The following is an 18,610-nucleotide window of genomic DNA, read 5'->3' as shown; positions in this document are numbered from 1 at the left end:
GTATAAATAAATAAATGAATAAATGCATAAATAAATAAATGTAAAAATACATCAATTAATAAATAAATGCATGTAGAAATACATAAATAAATAAATGTATAAATAGATAAATGTATATATAAATAAATTAATTCAATGCTGAAATAAATAAATGTAGAAATACATAAATTAATAATTTTGTGTTAAAGTGTCATTTTTAATTTAGCTATTTTGGTACCATTTGTGTTATGCTACGTTTATTTCTACATTTATTTGTATTTCTATATTTATTTATTTTTACATTTATTTCTGCATTTCTACATTTATCTATTTCTGTGTCCATATGTTAATGAGGTAGGCGGTCCTAACCTCTCTCAACGCAGGATTAGTTAAACGTGATCACTATTTTTACAGCTGTACTGTGGATAATACAATCATTGCTAATGATTTAACAGTGAATGCACCAAACGACGGCCTTTTGCTTTGTTTAAAACATGCTCTCGATGATTTAGTTCAGTTCAGTGCTGAAAATGCTTTTTTTTCTTTTTAACAGGAGAATGAACTTGAAGGCCACAATGAAATTGGTAGTGATTAAAAACCCCACAGCTGAGGTGGACCCAGTGGATGTGTGTGTCGTCATAGAGGGCAGCAGAGTGCTGAACGGTTGTGGGAACATAACCACAGCATGCACATTATTGATGGGACTTATCTATGCACTCAACCTTCAATATCCCAAAAACCTCAAGTACACTTTTGAAGTGTTCCAGAAACTGTTTTTGGAACTTGATGGAATGAAGCTGCTAAAAAAGATCCAAAGCCTCAGGTGTAAGCTATATGTAAATAGTATTGTGTTCCTATTACAATGTTGTATAATGTTTTATGAAGTTGTGTTGGGGGAAATTTAATGCACTTGTACCTAATTAGTGTTTTTTCAAATGTTTTTCAAAATGTTTAAGAAGTTGCATGCAATGGAAGTTATATGAAGTTGTATTTTCCTAAAAATTGAATCTAAGAGCATTTTTTGTTTTGGTTTAAAATAAAAGTTGGTGAAATGTTGGCATGGTATTCTGTTGAGGTAATGGAGATTTTTTTCATTTAATTTTTTTTTTGTATTTTTTTTATTCTCATTTCAGTGACTCCTTTTATTTGTGTTGCAAGTGTTGCACACGTATCTAAACACTGAAGTTTTAATTTTGGAATGTGTTCAGATTGGTGGAAAACATAATATGGAATGTTTAATGCTTTATGTAATGTATTTCTTTTGAAATTCATGCTAAGGTGTTTTGTACGTACTTTTTGGTAAAAACGTACCTTTTTTGTACTTGCATTTTTTTTGTACTTGCATTTTTTTATTACATTTTTAAAATGTTTTTAAAAAATGTTTTGTCAATAAAAAAGCAATTGATGCTATCTCCTGCTTCTGACAATTTTTAAGTAAATTCAACCTTTAATGAAAAAATTATTTTTGATTATTCTTATTGGGTAATAATTAATAATAGTAAATTAGTAGATAGACTGTTGCTTACTAACATAGAGTTAATGTTACTCAATTATTATAAGTAATAATTTATGCAATCTAATGTAAAATATTAGGTAGACCGTACCTAATTTTTTGCAGTTTGTCAGAGCTGTTAAATTGAGGTATTCTTTATATAAATATATAGTTTATAATCTACCCAAACAAAGTAAGTGCAAATTCTTACCTCAGTTTTATTGAGTAGATTCTATAGGTTGTTTTTTACAGTGTACCTTTCTTTGACAAGCTTTAAAAACTATCACAAAAAAATTTATAACAGTCTTTCCAGGTCAGTGTCCTCCCCACATATGGTCTATAAACACATGGAGAACTTACAAATGTTATTTTGGGGAACCATATTGTTAAACAGAGTTGTAAATAGAGTTTTGTTAAAAGTTTTATGGAGATGTATTGTTATTGTTGATGACTGTATACTGTGTACAGGTGTTGGCATGATTGGGTAGCTTTACATGGACAATGGAAAATTAAGACCAATTTAAAATTATTTAAGTCAATATTTTAGCAAATTGAAGACTTTAGGACCTTTTTAAGACCATTATGAATAAAACTTCAAACTTATAGAGGGCTTCATAGTAAGAATGCTTATTTGTCCCATTAAAATAAATTTTAATTACTTAATACTTAAATAATGTGACAAAACAAGCAAGCCATACATACTTCTGTTTGACAAGATTTAAAAACTATAATAACTATAATGAAATAAATGTTCAACAGTCTTTCCAGGTCAGTGTCCTCCAGGTGGTATTACAAATGTTATTGTGAGGAACCATATTGTAAAATAGAGTTATAAATAGACTTTTGTTAAAAGTGTTATGGAGATGAATTGTTGGTGACTGCATACTGTATACAGTCTATGGGATATGGACATTCAGAATATGGAAATTGGATAATTAAAACCCATTTAAAAGGATTTAAGATCTACAAGTCAATTTTTCAGCGAATTAAAGACTTTTTAAGGCCCAAAAATTTGTTTTTGAAATATAAGACCTTTTAAGACCCTGTGAATACCTTGTGAAGCAAATTGAAAATGTCTAGAACAAACAAACCACTGTCATAATTTTACATAATTATAAAAAAGTACCAGTCAGCTAAATGCCCATAGCAAAAAATAAGTAAACAAATGAATTACTGTTCATTTGCATGGAGTTCAGAGCATTTGCATTTTCAGTTAATTTTAATGCAGGTAAATATCGTATTCAGTTAGGTACCTGAGTTTAAGTTGGAATATGTGTAGAAGTGATAAAACAATATCTAAATGATTTATGCTATCTATTATTTATGAATGAAGTTCCATGTCGTCTTTTAAAGTCCTTGAGATGCCATGTGAGGTGATTGCATACGGAGGGCAGAATAAGGGCAATACGAGATGTCAAAAGCATTCAGAATAAGTTTCATTTCTGTATGACAGTGGACAACAATTCGTCATGAGACAGTAAGGGCACATTTCTCCTCCTCCTCACTACAACTCTCCAGAGATTTCAGCACATGACCAATGCTTACAAAGAGGAAATTACATGATTGCAAAATAAGATTGAGAGGGAAAAAACCCTGTGTGCCCTTCTGTCTCATTCTTTCTTTATCCATTTGATTCCCACCCCTCTCTCTCTCTCTCTCTCTCTCTCTCTCTGACCTTTCTAGTTCTTGCTAATGTTTAACCATCATGGTCTAGTGAAGTCATAGATATAGGCTTCCAAAAAAGTATTTCATTTGAGAAAAAAAGTGGCAGGCAGGTCTAAAGAAACCAAGATAAGAATGAGCATTAGTTTCCTTAGCATTAATTTAACTTAGTTTGTAACTCAATGCTCTTTTGTCAGTTGCTAAATGACTAGATCTAATGTAAAGTTTCGGACACTTGTAAAGTGTTCTTGTGTGTGACACACTACAGCCTGCTGCCATGCAGGTGCCGGGTTCCCAGAGGACGCTCAGGTAACACAGACGAGGGATAAAAAAGCCCCATTGACAATGTCTTTGTATGTGTGTGTGTGTGTGTGTGTGTGTGTGTGTGTGTGTGGTAGTATTTGTAGTAGTAGCAGCACCCGTATGACTGCATATACACACCTTCTTGAGATTTCAAACAACCCGTTTCCCAAAACGTATCTCCTAAGATCATACACAGGACCCACACATACAACTGTTGCAGCAGAATTATGGCTCAAGATCAGATCTTTTTTTTAAACACACAAGTTCTGATTCTGGTGTTTCAAATGAGAAAATGTGCAGCTCAGTTTTTTAAATAACCTATAAAATGTATTTTGCATTATTTATTTATTAACAAAAAAAACTTCTATTAAGAAAAAAAAAATATTGGGAATCAGTGACAACACAAACGTGTGATACATCATTTTCCTCATATTTGAATTTTAGTGGTTTTAAGCAGTAAAATATTTCATATTGTCTTTGGGTGGGTTCAATGCTTACGATTTTTTCTACTGGCCCGGTCAGATTGTTACTTGCCCTGCCATAATTTTCACTGGCCCCACCAGAAAAAATAAAACTAAGTTAATAGCTATTTTTTAGCCACATATTTTAAATAATGTGTCAAAAACAACGTCTGTGAATCTAGAATGTATATATCGTGTAACAATATAATAGATGTATAATGAGCAAAATTTAAAGTGTTATGCAGACAAAAAGAGGAGTAGGGCTGCTCGATTATGGAAAAAATCATAATCACGATTATTTTGGTCATAATTGTAATCACGATTATTCAAAATGATTATCAGTTGAAGTCAAAATTATTCTTCCTCCTGTGAATTTATTTTTATATATAAATATTTCCCAAATTATGTTTAACAGAGGTTTTTTTTTTTTACAGTATTTCTTATAATATTTTTTCTTCTGGAGAAAGGCTTATTTGTTTTATTTCAGCTAGAATAAAAGCAGGTTTGAATATTTTGAAACCTATTTTAATAGCTCGATATGATTAGCCCCTTCAAGCAATATATATGTTAGATTGTCTGCAGAAGAAACTACTATTATACAATGACTTGTCTATTTACCCTAATAAAGCCTTTAAATGTCACTTTAAGCTGAATACTTGTATCTTGAAAAATATCTAGTAAAATATAAAAGATAAAGATAAAAGAAAAGATAAAAGAAATCAGTTATTAGAAATTAGTTATTAAATCTGTTATGTTTAAACTGCGCTTTAAGCATGTTCACTGTATTTTTGATTTTATTATTGATTAATAATAAAAACAGTCGGCAGCAGCAGGAATACCGCACGCTCACTTTAAGAATAGTGCGGTTCTGATATGGTTTCTCTTTCTCGTGTCTTTTGATTCTCAACTTGTTTGTTTATTAAACAAATGAGGGTTAATATGAATAATCACTAAACACCACGCTCTGACACAATTGTGCATGTATTTGACCATTAAAGCGATCACATTAAGATCGCGTTAGATGTGTGTGTGCTATGCTGTCCGAGGCTAAGCAATTTTTTTACTTGCATTCATGCATGGTGGAGTAAAACTTGCACTCTGTGCATGATTTCACTTTGAGCTGTAAACTTCCGACACACACACACACACACACACACACACACACACACACACACACACACACACACCTTATTTGTTATCATCATGCATTTAGTTTCATCTTCTCCATCCTGTCTGTATCTGAAAGTCCATACTCTCCACCACAGAGCGGAATATCATAATCTCGTAATCAAAAACATCATAATCTCACATCATGCATCAAACTGTACAAGCATGATTTAGCTGCTTTCCAGCTGTGTGTATGTGTGTGTGTGCGCGTGTGTGTGATTTTTTGCTTTGGGTAAGAATACACCCACAGTGACCCTCTGGTCACGAGATCACAGCAGTGCTGACACTCAAACAACAACAAACACACTTAAAACCGGCGCAAGCAAATAGCCTGGACTCAAGGGAACAGGCCTTTTCAGACAGTTGTGTCACTTTATACTATTCAAAGACATGGAGGGATTTTCGCTTTATCTGCTCCTTTGATTTCCGCGGAGAAAAGCTCATTCAGACCACCATCACTGCTCTCAAGGGTTGCAGTTATTACAGCCATGCTTTGGATCAATAAATGAGCATTTGTTACTTTACTTCTGACAGTCATGGTGATTTATATACACAAACATTCACAGACTGCAAAAATCTAAAAACCAGCCGTCTCTGGCAGCTAAACTCATCTATAGGTTTCTTTGTTATACTTCATGCATTTTTCTCTCTCCCTTCCTCCGTCTCCCCCTTATTCACGCTCTTTCTCCCGAGGTGTCAGATTTCTACAGATGGTTCATATTAGCGCCCCTCTCTCTCTCTCTCTCTCTCTCTCTCTCTCTCTCTCTCTCTCTCTCTCTCTCTCTCACTGACCTCTATGTACCATCCACGGGGCCTATGGTTACTGGGTGGGGGGAAACTCTTTTTACTTCATACTTTTACGAGGCACCTCATCAAGGATTTGATTTCAACCCACTCACTTCCTCCTTGCAAAAAAAAACATCACCTTGGAATTTGTCCCCCACCCACACAGTACTTAGATTATTTAATATGAACGAGTTGAGGGTCGAGTGGGCAAAATTGGTAACATGGTAACTAAAAAGTCTTTCTATGCGCACTCCCTTCCTCCTTTGTTGAGGAAAAGAGCTGTCTGTATTTATAGACGCAGTCGGCCCTCCGCTACATCACTGGCTTTCTCTAATTTTCTCTAGAAAGCCAAAAGACCACAGGAAAAACAGAGGGAAAAAGAGCAGAGGCGGGGGGAGGTGTGCAAAATGAAAAGAGTAACAGAGACAGGGCTGAACCAAAGAAAGAAAGAAAGAAAGAAAGAAAGAAAGAAAGAAAGAAAGAAAGAAAGAAAGAAAGAAAGAAAGAAAGAAAGAAAGAAAGAAAGAAAGAAAGAAAGAAAGAAAGAAAGAAAGAAAGAAAGAAAGAAAAATAAGTCAAGTTTTATTTCTCCTTTTTCCCTCAATTAAGAACGAAGCAAAAAAAGAAGCGGATAGAAGGGCAGGGTGGAGTAGGCAGAAGTGTTGTGGTGAGACTGAGTTTGACTTCAAGTGCATATGTGCTATAAATCTGATCTGAAAACAGCATGTCTTTATGAAGGGAGGGTTCTCTGCTCTTTATATACTCCTCCTTAATATACTCTTCCTCTTTCGCTCTTTCTTTTCCTGCTCTCTTCTATGATCTCTTTCTTCTCGCTTCACTCGGTTACTGTATCATTTTGGTCTGTGCTTTGATGAAAAGCTTCATTGTGCTAGTGTAAAGTCTGAGCTCCAAAACACACACTGAGCAAATCTGGACTTAACAAAACTCAAAAAGCTGAACAAATCCACAGCTGTGATCGTCAGAGTCCACAAAGACAGATGATTAAAAAATATTCCTTCAATTTTTAAATGCAATTATTGTTGCACTATTTATAAAAAGCATTTGAAAATAAAGTCAAATTACAAAAATGGTAAAATACAATGAAACGCTCTTAAATCTTTAACATGATTAATTGGTGTTTAAACTTGAACATAAAACATGGGAGAACAAATCTACAGGTGTCAGGCCCGTAGCCAGGTGGGGTTCAGGTGGTTTGAAAGACCCATTCCCCAACTGACAAAGGTCCAAAATTTGTCCCATACATGAGCTTATTAGTCCTATTTTGACTGCTAAGCCATCATCAATTGTCAAAATAATCAATCAAAGGCTTTCAGGACAATAAGGCTGGGTGATTTGGCCTAAAATCAAAATCTCGATTAGTTGAACATTTTGACTGGATTACAATTAATGAATGGTTTATTTTATTTATTTTATTTTTTGCCCTCATAGTTCACTGACAGGTTTTGTACAGTAAATATGCTCACATAATACAGGTGAGAGATTTTTGAGTGAAGGGTGCAATAATTGATTTTAAAATAATTGAAGTAAACACACTATCTATCTATGATTATTTATTGAACATCTGTGCTGAACAACTGATATTAAAACACATTGCCACACACACACTTTTTTCTTAAACTAAAAAAATGAAAATAAATAACTTGCCCTTTTGGAAACAAAATGAATTTTTTTCAATGTTTTCAAAAGTAGAATATAAGCAGGATCTTTCCTAAATGAAATGACTCTTGTATATCATGTAAATCATATTTTAAACAGCACATTTCTTGAATCTTCTGTAAACAAATATTTTAATGCAAACAATAATTTTATTGTAATAGAAGTTTATTTAGTCTCAAGGCATCTCTGGCGTAGCTTCCAATAATTGTCAATGTAATCCAAACATGTGTTGTGTAGTTACATTTTTCACAAGATGTGCGGGTATGCGGCTGTGCAAAGGCTGTACCTGACCATACTCGTGCATTCGATGCAGAAGTATAAATCAGTCTTAAGAGCGGGGTCACATGACTGCACACATGGTAGAGAAAGTAATGAAAAAATCGTGCAGGAAAAATTTGCTCGATTATAGTTTCTGAATGTCGATTTCGATTTCATCAAAATAATCACCCAGCCCTATTTTTTCATTTAAAACAGATTTCCTTTTCTTTCTTAATGATTTATGATGTTATAAATTTGTTTTTTAAAAGTAAGGCTTTTTTCATATTTTTGTATTATAATTCTTAACCTTTAGGAAATATTTTAATACATCAAAAAAGTGTGGTTATGATGACCATTCGACAAGCTAATCCAGCTAAAAATAAAGTTTAAATGCATTTTATAAACAATTTTAATGCATTTGAATAAGTAACATTTAAAAAAAATGTAAAAAGTAAATAAATAAATAAAAAACTAACGAAAAGTAATTTCAAATTCCAATAAAACATAAATCTTTTAAGTGATTAAATAGTGATCAAAATCCATACAAAAGCAAAAAAAATAAATAAATAAATACTTTTTAAAATCTTAAAAGTTGGCACAGACAGTTTGATCAATGTGCACCATGATGTTTTCATACAAAGTTTTCCCACAAATAGAGATAATTACCAGCAATTACGCAGAGGTCTTTGTTCTTGATGACAGGAAAGGTGGTCTTTATATATCCCCTGGAGGTCATAGGGTCAACAACATGCCCAAGTACACAATGACGGCTTTACCAAAAAGAGCTGACTAACTATCATTAGTTTAACAGATGGAAACATTTATCCTGCCTGTTTTAGAAAATTTTGTGACCTCCAAAATTATCTGTAGTATTTTTAATCTAATGCTTTGGTTTGCTTAGAGAGTGGCAAACAAACTAGTTTCACAAATGAAAAAAAATCCTTCAGTATACTTTTCAGGAATCTTTACGGTAACAAAAATGCTAACATGCTCTAAATCTCAGAGTAGTTAGTTAATTACTTGCCATTTACCAGAGGGCTCTCATTCCAAGAGCCTCATAGTGCTGTAATTATAGGGTCGGTTCCCCTGGAGCAACACACACAGGGTTAAAGTACCGTTCCCAAGGACAAAACGCTACTCTGGACTGAACCCAGGACTGAACTTTTTGTCAGCAACAAGAATCTTAATCATTGCAGGTCTCCCTCCTCCAAGTCCAACAGTTGGAAATGTCAGTGAAATCACAGCCAAAACTGTACTCTAGGTAACCTAAAACCTCAGCAATGTTAACACCCCAAGTAATGTTGTGTGTATGTGCGCTGGTGTGTGTCATTGTTCTCATAATCATGTCATCTTTCTGTCACTCAGCTCCACTTGTCAGCAAGCCGTGTCGTGGGTTTAGGGCCTGGTTACTACATTTCCCACTATTGTGCGAGGCCTCCAGCAATAGGAAACATTTGTGAGAATGTTTTTAATAGACTCGGTTCGTCTTGACTTGGGACGGCCCCTTCCTGGCCGACGACAGTTGTATATTAGATTAGTTGGCAAGGTTATGAAACTTTCTCTCATGTAAAGATTTTTTTATGTAAGACTGTGGCTAATACGTTCATAAGTTGATATTTATACAGATAGCGAGGGCTTAGACTCCTAAAAATCTAAACTTAATGTTCAACAATTGCCTTTATTTGTACAAAACAGATGAGAGAAAGAAAGAAACAAAATGGTGGCTGTGAGAGAAACTTTTTTATGTCGATTGAGTGAGTTTATGTGGATATTTGGGATAAAAAAATCTAAATAAAAAAAAAAAAAGAGTATAAACAATATACAAACTGTTTTCCACCTATAGCTCAAGTGGTAAACAAAGCACTAGCATCGCTATTGAAGTTGTTTTGAGGCAAATATAATTGTACAAAATCCTGTATATAAAATATATTTATATATATACATACACACACACACACACACACACACTAAAACTAAAATGTTTTTCCTTTGCATTTTTGAACCTTCAAATCCTCACAACATAGGTTCATTTTGAAAAAGTAGCTCTACATACATTTCTGGAGATTACCAGATTGTCCAGTAAGATCACCATGTACGTCGGTGAACTTGAGATGCAGAGAGGACCACGACGACAGGGTTCGGCAAAGTACAGTTTCAGAAAGCGGGTAAGACAAAAACAGATGCCAAAAAATAAAAAATAAACAAGTAAATAACAGGGTGAGAATGTGGTAAAATCTGTTTGGGTTTAATGAATTGAATGATTTATTAAAGTCTTTTGTTTGTTTTGTAGCAGAAATATTTTTTATTAAATTGACATGCATATAAAAACAATAGTGCAAAATAAACATTTCTTACTGCAATGCTTCATTTTTGTTTGGTGCAAACCATACATTTATTTTTCATAAAATAACAGACTTTTTATAGCAGATAACTTACATTTAAGCAAATTCAAGTTAGCATCATAATGAGAAATGTAATTCATTGTTCAGTCATGTCATTTTTTATTTGTTAATTCATGTCATTGTCATTATCATTAATATTCTATAATTATTAGACAATCATTTTGGAATTATTGCACACAAATATCAATGTCATCTCAGCATTAGTTAAATAGTTGTTTCTGGTTTTTGTTAATATTAATTGATGTCATTTACAATACAATAAATCCCTTAAAATACAATTGGCAATGGGGCTCATTTATTTTTGGTGGTGCTTCCAATTTTTTTCTGGTGCTCCTAAATTCTTTTTGGTGCTCCTAAATATTTGAAGTTGGGAGCACTGGTGCTACCAAGAAAAAAGTTAATTTCGAGCCATGGATATAAAACTAATATAAACATATAAGGCTTATAGTTTGTCACTTCCGCTCAAATGGACTAACAGTTTTATTCACTTAACCTCATACTTCAGTTTCTCATCACATCATAACCAATCAATGATCTCTAGTATCTGACATGCCCCGCCCCCGAAATGATTATTTACAAAAAAAACCAATAAGAAGTTGAAGGCATGTCCTCACTTAGGTCAGCTAGCTAAACGTGTGTTCGGGGGAGTTTGAGTAAATCACGGCCTCTGCTTGCCACTCTTCACACGCAGATGAGTTGTTGACTTTGACTTGAGTGTTATATACAGAATTGGGTACATGATCCAGAAGCCTACATTCTCTCTCTCTCTCTCTCTCTCTCTCTCTCTCTCTTTCTATGACTAGAGTTTCTGGTTGGCAGACGCTCTTCCTGAGGCCATCACACTTTGAATGTGGCTTTGAAACAAATCAGCCCAGCCTGTAGGCACATAGAGAGACAGAAAAAACAAGAGAGAGAGGGGTGAACGAAGGACAAGGATGAAAAGAGGGTAGAATAAAAAAAAAATCTGAACAATACACCATGGTAAGGGAAGGGATGATATAGCTCAAAGATTTGAGATGAAGTAACAATGAAAGAAGAAGCCAAAGAAGAGGTCGTAAAGGAACAGAGGGCTATGAGACAGAGAGATGATTGACAGAGGGAGGTATTGACAGGGTAATCTCTCTTTCTACCTCCTCTATCTCTCACCAGCAGGCAGACACATCTCCGATTTCACCCTCTTGAGCGCTAAAAGACGTCTCCGCACTGCTCTTCTCTCGCCGCAGGCACATTCTACCTGTCAGATCAAACAAACGCCAAGCTGACTCCACTCTCCCTTCCGACCAGAAGGGGGAGGAAGAACTGAAGGGTGGTGGGGGGAGGAAGTGAGGGGTAAAAAATTAATAAGTTTGCACCCCTGAAGCAGGCCAAGACAAAGAGATCTTGTTTGATGTGGAGGAGGGAAAATAAGATTCTGGGCAGAGAGAGAGAAAGAGGTAAAGAGCTCAGGTATTCAAGGCAGTCTCACTTCTGCTTTAAACACACACACTCACACACAGGCAGCGATTCTCTTACTGCTAACTCACTCACTCTGGCTCAGATCAGCGCAGGTCCATTTGCAAGTTGCAAAATCCTTGACTTGTGAGATAAGACTTGAATTTTGATGCTCTGTTTCATGTAAGAATGTACCAAACACTCCCCAGGTTTTTTATGTTTTGCTAAACTTTTTAAAGCTCTTCAAGGCTGCATTTATTTGATAAAACACACACAAACTAAAATTTTGTGGAGGAATTATTACAACTTCAACAAGCGGTTTTGAATTAATCCATTGTACTTCAGTGTCACATGATTCTTCAGAAATTATTCTTAGTAATATCAATGCAATAAAACACTGCTGCTTAATATTTTTGTTAAAACAATTACCTTTTTTCAGGATTCTTTAATTATTTGAAAGTTCTAAAGAACAGAAAAGCAATCCAGAAAAAGAAAAGCCCTGACCTGAATTTTACCACATTCTCACCCTGTTATTTACATTTTTATTTTATTTTTGGCTTCTGTTTTTGTCTTACTTCCTTTCTGGAACCGTTCTTTGTCGGACTTGAACCCCGTCGTCGTGGTCAACTCCTCTCTCCATGTCAAATCTGCCGACAAGCATGGCGAGCTACTGAAAAAACTGGTAACAGCATACGGAGTTAAGCGGTCTGCTGGTAAGCGCAAAAGGAAAACCATCATACCACCCCGTAGCGTTTGTTTTAAAGATGAAATGCAGCCATACATACTTCTGGCTACATAATTTGCGTTTTCCAGAAATGTATACAGGGCAACATTTTCAGAATAAGCCTATGTTGACCCAAACACATGGATTACATTCAAAGCAAATGCATTTTTAATTGCTTTCCTGCTAGCATTCAATAATATTTATGCATCACACTGAGCATTCCTGAAAATAGTAAAAGTGGAATCTTTCAAAATAAGATGCAAGTCTCTATGAAATAGGAACACAAGTGCTCACACAAGACACATGTTAAAACAAAATAGAAACAGTAATGCACCTTGAGGAAGTCAGAGTGTCAGCAGAGCTAATCTCAGAAGGGTTGCATTTCTAAATTCACCCCTTTTAATATAACCGAAACTAAAGAAACACAAAACGATTTAGAAATCAGCCTAACTTTTTCATTACAAGGTCAGGTTTTCAAGGTCAGGTTTTCAAGGTCAGGTTTTCAAAGTTACTCAACTATGCTTATACATTCCTGATTTTAAACTTTATTATGCGTGCAATTGTTTCTGAAACTGTGGTGCTGCAGTGGAAATGCTGTGCTTCCTCTCACATCTCTATCCTAGACTACAAACCCGCTTTTATGTGCAATAACACACACACACACACACAAACACAGGCACATATGAAACCAGACAGACACATATGCGCACACAAAACATACAAAAAAATGACATAGGCACACAGATGACACACAGCTTGGTTCTCACACCCTGACTGGAGGCTTGCAGACACACCGGTCTGACCACTAACACACACAGACATACACACACACCCTGCTCTGCCAACCTCTGTCACACTGCTTTTCCTGTACAGAGCTCTCAGTGGCAGAGGGGAAAAAAAAACTGAAAAACACCTTGTTGACTTTGGTTCTCGGGTGTCACCTCACCTACACAGAATGTATTACTAAGTCCTCAGAGTACCTTGTGTCAGCCTGTTCCATTTTGAGATCACACGCACACCCAGCCAGGCAGCCATTTCAGGTCGCTGAAAGCCTGCATTCTCAAGCAAAGTCAAGCCGAGATGAACTTTCAGAGAATTCAAGAATTTGAGCTGTAGAGAGTCTAGCGCTGTCTGCCTGATTGTCTGATTTTGTCAGCCTGGGAAGGTCAGATTTTGTTTTTCACGCCAGAAACAAATCACGATAACGTCATCGGCACGGTCCTGTGGCTTTCATCTTATCTCTTTTACAAACACCTTTCAATCTTATCCATAGAAAAGCAACATCTCTCAGTGAGTTTAACTGTTTTTACAATTATGCCATGGGAGATTTTGACAAATCCTGATTCTTAACAAAGTCTCTGCATCTGTCTCTGCATCTAACAAAGACTGATAATTCTTCATGACAATATTATATATTTTAGCCACTATATTTCTTATAACTAATGACTAAATAATCAATGGTCAAAATGATAGAATATTGTCAGTAATTATGTCACAATAATTAAATTGGACTTCCCAGGGCGCACTATTCTGTTGTGTTTGGCATATATTATATTTTTCACTTTCATTGGAATGTATATGAGCAATTCCAGCGTTATGGATGTGACATTTGCAGTAAAAACTCAAAACATAAATTGACATAGAAAGTATATGTTACCATTATATTGAAACTTTTGTTTATATTTTCCAGAACAACTGACCACAGAGATACGAGACCAGAAAAATATCAATCTGTAAACATGTTTTGTACTTTGTATGAGGAAAATAAACATGCGTTATGGATGTGACAAAAAAGTCTGACAAAAAAAGTCTGTCACAATGGGGTGAGTGTTCTTTGATTGGTATTTGCTTACTAATACAGTATGTATGTATCTCATTATTCATTATTCAAGATCCAAAGCATGAGAGCTACTCTTCTGAAAGTCGGTAACCGCAAAACTAAAACACTTACTCAAAACTCTTCTTTATATTTTAAATATGACGAATAAACTCTAACAAGTCTTTCTCTTAAATTTAAACACCTAAGATTGCTTTTATTGTTAAAATATTCTACTCTTAATTCACTCCCATGCAAAGCATTCTGGGAATTACACATCAATTACACAATTATTAAAATTTACGTAATATTACTAAGCTTGCAACGATTAGAAAATATTTAAACATTACAAGTCATTGAATATTTATATTTAACTCTTTCCACTCATATCATTTATTACATGAAGTAAATGTGTAAATATAAAATATTCATTCATTCATTCATTTTCTTGTCGGCTTAGTCCCTTTATTAATCCAGGGTCGCCACAGCGGAATGAACCGCCATCTTATCCAGCAAGTTTTTACGCAGCGGATGCCCTTCCAGCCGCAACCTGTGTCTGGGAAAATATTAAATATTTACTTAGAAAATTCTAATTATCCTTGATGCTTAATATTACAATGTAAAAGTTATGAGAGTAAATTCATTCTATTCTGCCACATGAAAAAGTCACTTCTTTCAGTGCATTTTTTCAATAAGGTTGTCAGTTGTTATGCCAAATTAAGAAAACAACTACAGTATTTTAAATTCAACTAAATAAAATATATCTAAAATATTTTATATAAATATATAAAAATCTTTACAATTAGATTGTTACATCTTTTATTTCATGACTTTTATGATGCACTGACAATGCTTCCCATACGCAATGTCAGATTTTACTCCACAGCACAAGAATTCTTGTATTAAGAGGAGGGGACCCAGGGAGACTCCCAGGAAAAACGGGACTGTTGGCAGGTATGGCCTATGTTAAAGTACTTCTATTTCAAGCTAAACAGAAATTAACTGCTAAACTATGTTTCCCTTGTTGATCATTGACTCATTGTGTGGGATTTGTCCTGGGCAGTGCCGAGTGTTGTGTGTCTGTGTTTCTCTGTTGTTCTTGAAAAATTCAATAAAACATAATTATTACAAAAAATGATAATCTCTATAAAGACTAAATTATCTGAACAATAACATCACAATTACAAACCAACACAAAGGACCACAATAAATTAACTAAACCACACTACAAACCGAAACCTCTAAGACTTTGCAGTAAGGAATAGGCTTTGCTCCATTCACTAAGCAGCTTTACCTTTTTATAAGCAAACACTGACCAGCTCACTAAAACATGTCTGAGGTAGATGTGGAGGATTATTTGTATGAAAATTGAGAACGATATGTCTGAGGTTTTATCATGTCTATCTTGCTCAATCTGAAGGCCTGACTCATGCGCTTTCCTGGCAATATTTGTTGTGAAAATCACAAGGTCACAACTTTCATTCTGTAGAAGCCAAGAAACAACCAGCAACAATTCAGCTGAAGTCACAAACAATCTCTGAAGGTTTCGTGGTGCTGAGGTAAACTTTCTGTGCATTCCTGTCCTGATTTACCGCAAGGACAAGCTTTACAATCAGATGTAGTTTCAATTTCTTTGTTGCTTTGAAGATGGAGATGCAGCTATAGGAACTTACTTACTGTAACCCAAACCTGAGATGTAAAATATTATCAAGGTTAGAGATGTGGAATTTGTCAAATATATTTCCATGGCAGTAGATTTAAGAAAAACTATTCATTCAACGATGGGAAAACAGTAACTCTGTGTTTCACAGCCCATAGAAAAGTAACATGATAGGTTTGTTAGCAAGTGTTTATTTTGGGCAAAGCAATAAATGCAACCCTCAATCATATGGCATAAAAAGTGCAATTACAAGTTGCCACAAGCAGCGTTCAACGAACAACAGAAGTAAAGGAACCGGCATTTAAGAGTAAAGGAAACTTGTGTGTTTGTGTGTGTGTGTGTGTTTGTGTGTATTTTAAACTCTGCAACCACAAGAATTGGATGCATTTTACCGTTTTTCCACTCCAACTGTTACTCGTCTTTTTGAATCCACTTTGCATAGTTTTTCCTACTCTCAAATACACGCACACGCACACATAAAAGGCAATCATTAAGACCCACACTTCTCAGTGTACCGTGGGAGGAATCCAACTCTGTCAGGAAAGCAGATTTGGCAATATTAAATTCTTAGAGTGACCTAATTTCATTATTTCTGTGGAATAATGAAGTTAGGCAACGCGGCTTTGAGCAAAGCAGTCTCACCACTGGGTTTTTCCAGTTCTGAGTTCGAATGTGAAAGTCTTACCTGCAGTAGTGTGTCCCGTTGCTTGAGATGACACAGGTACCATTCACACAGGGCTTCTCGTGGTCGATACACTGCAGAGCTGGGAAGAAACATGAACACATAGGATCAGGACTACGTTGGGCATTACTTTTGAAGGTGCATAAACAGTGACTGAATAGACATTTTAAAAGACCCACAAAACAATACTGAATATCATTAAACAACAGATTTTTACTGAATAATATATTAAAAGTTCTGGGGGGGGAAGCAGAAAACACTACAAGCTTTACGTATGCTTGATTAAACAAAACCACACCATTTACTTGTAAATATTTGAAATATTTTATTAAACACTAGTCCATATGACAATTTAAAAGGATAGACCTATTTCATGACATTTTGCCTTATAAAGTATTTCCGTTTTTCCATTTCCATGACACATAATTAATTCAAGTTAATTTTTGCTAATTTTTTTTTCATTTTAATATACTGTACACTACTGAAATGATTGTAGTTCAATATGTCTTTTCTGAAATAAATGATTATTAGGAAACAGATAAATCAAGGGACAGTAAAGACATCTTCATTGTTATGTAAAAGCTTGTTTAATAAGCTGTTCTTTTGACAACATCAAGGTTTTATGGTGGCAAAGGTGAACAGATCATAAGGTAGGTAAACACAAATAAGGTAAACACAAATAAAGCTGACACTGAGGAAATACAATGGGAGTGATGTCACTGTGACATCAACAAGACTATGCTAAGTAGCTCCTCCCAATTTTGTGTTCAAAAGTCCATTTTAATGTACAGTAAAAAAAAATGGCTTGTGAAGCAAATGTGAAAATATGAATAAAGAGTACAATAAAAGTAATACAACCTACATAGTGGGCCCAACAACTGCATTGATATTATGAGCTCTGAATAGAAATTTCAGACTAATGTGAAAAAAAAAAAAAAAACATACAATGTAGAAAGTAATGTTTTTAGATATAGTTTTTTATAAGTTTTTAGGGATGCACAATATGACAATTATTAACCGATATGAAAACTAAGTCGTTCGCATGACTGATTTCAGTATTCATGCAGATTATCAAATTCATATTTTGATATTACAATGTTTATAAAATCTGCAGTTTGTGCACCCAGGCAGTGGCGTAACTTCCACAGGGGACTGGGGACATTCGCATCCAATGATTTTGCCTGCACACTCTAAAAATAACTCTGTGAAAGTTCAAATAAACAGATATTGCAGTTAAAACAACTGTCTCAGACAGCGATGAAACGGCAAGCTGCAACAGATGACTTTAATATCAGAATGGATGAAAAAAAGATGTGCATTGCTTGATTCATTATGTTAGCTCAGGTCAGAATAATCATATATTCTGGCAGAGAAAATATGTCTAAACCTCATGATGTTTGTGAAATGTTTAGAAATTCAGAAATTTGCACACAGAATTAGCACCAGGCATGTGTATATATAGCGTTTTGTTTATTTATTATTAGCGTTTTGTTTATTAAGCGCTAATAAAAATGACATGTATAAATTATGTCATTTTTACACATATTAACCTATAATTATCTGACCAATAAATATTGTATAACCCTATAAGCAGTGATGAGAAGGACAGCTTTATAAAAAAAAAGGTTTTACTAATACAATTACGTTTTACTGACATTACTGACAATAAAATGCGCCATTACATATTTGATATACAATTTGCAGTTTAGCTCACTGAAGCGGTTTTTGTGGATGTGTGTGTGTGTGTGTTGCAGGGGTGAGACAACCACATAACTGATGAAGATTGGCATGTGTGTGTATTGGGGGTAAGACAACCACATAACTGATGATGATTGGCTAAGCATGCAGGTGACATGAGCTCCACTTTTAGAGACAGAGCCATTACATTAAAAAAACACACAGAAATGTCAATAGTAGCAAAATAAGTCAATGAATTCAGTCTATTCTGCAACTATTCTGCAACATCTAATTGCTGTGAATATCAGGGATCTGGCCATATGGCGCCAGTGTCCGTGAGAGACAGCGTGGACTCATTTATACTGTATTTTATTGTATTGTTTATACAATAAACAATTAAGCAATTATACCAAGATTAAAACATAAATGAGCA

At 34.8% G+C, this 18,610-nt stretch overlaps 1 protein-coding gene across 1 annotated transcript in view; it reads right to left on the bottom strand.

Annotated features, from left to right (window-relative positions):
• The window catches only part of notch2 (notch receptor 2), a 70,794-nt gene that overhangs the window by 31,723 nt on the left and 20,461 nt on the right, over positions 1 to 18,610 (bottom strand). Inside the window, exon 2 of the mRNA NM_001115094.2 lies at positions 16,504 to 16,582. Coding sequence (NP_001108566.2) covers positions 16,504 to 16,582 — 79 coding nt within the window. The remainder of the gene's footprint in view (positions 1 to 16,503; positions 16,583 to 18,610) is intronic.

The sequence above is a fragment of the Danio rerio genome, chromosome 8 (assembly GCF_052040795.2).
Source record: "Danio rerio strain M-AB ecotype USA chromosome 8, GRCz13ab, whole genome shotgun sequence".
Lineage (NCBI taxonomy): Eukaryota > Metazoa > Chordata > Actinopteri > Cypriniformes > Danionidae > Danio > Danio rerio.
Note: the sequence above shows the minus strand (reverse complement) of the source record. Positions and strands in the feature narration are given on the sequence as shown.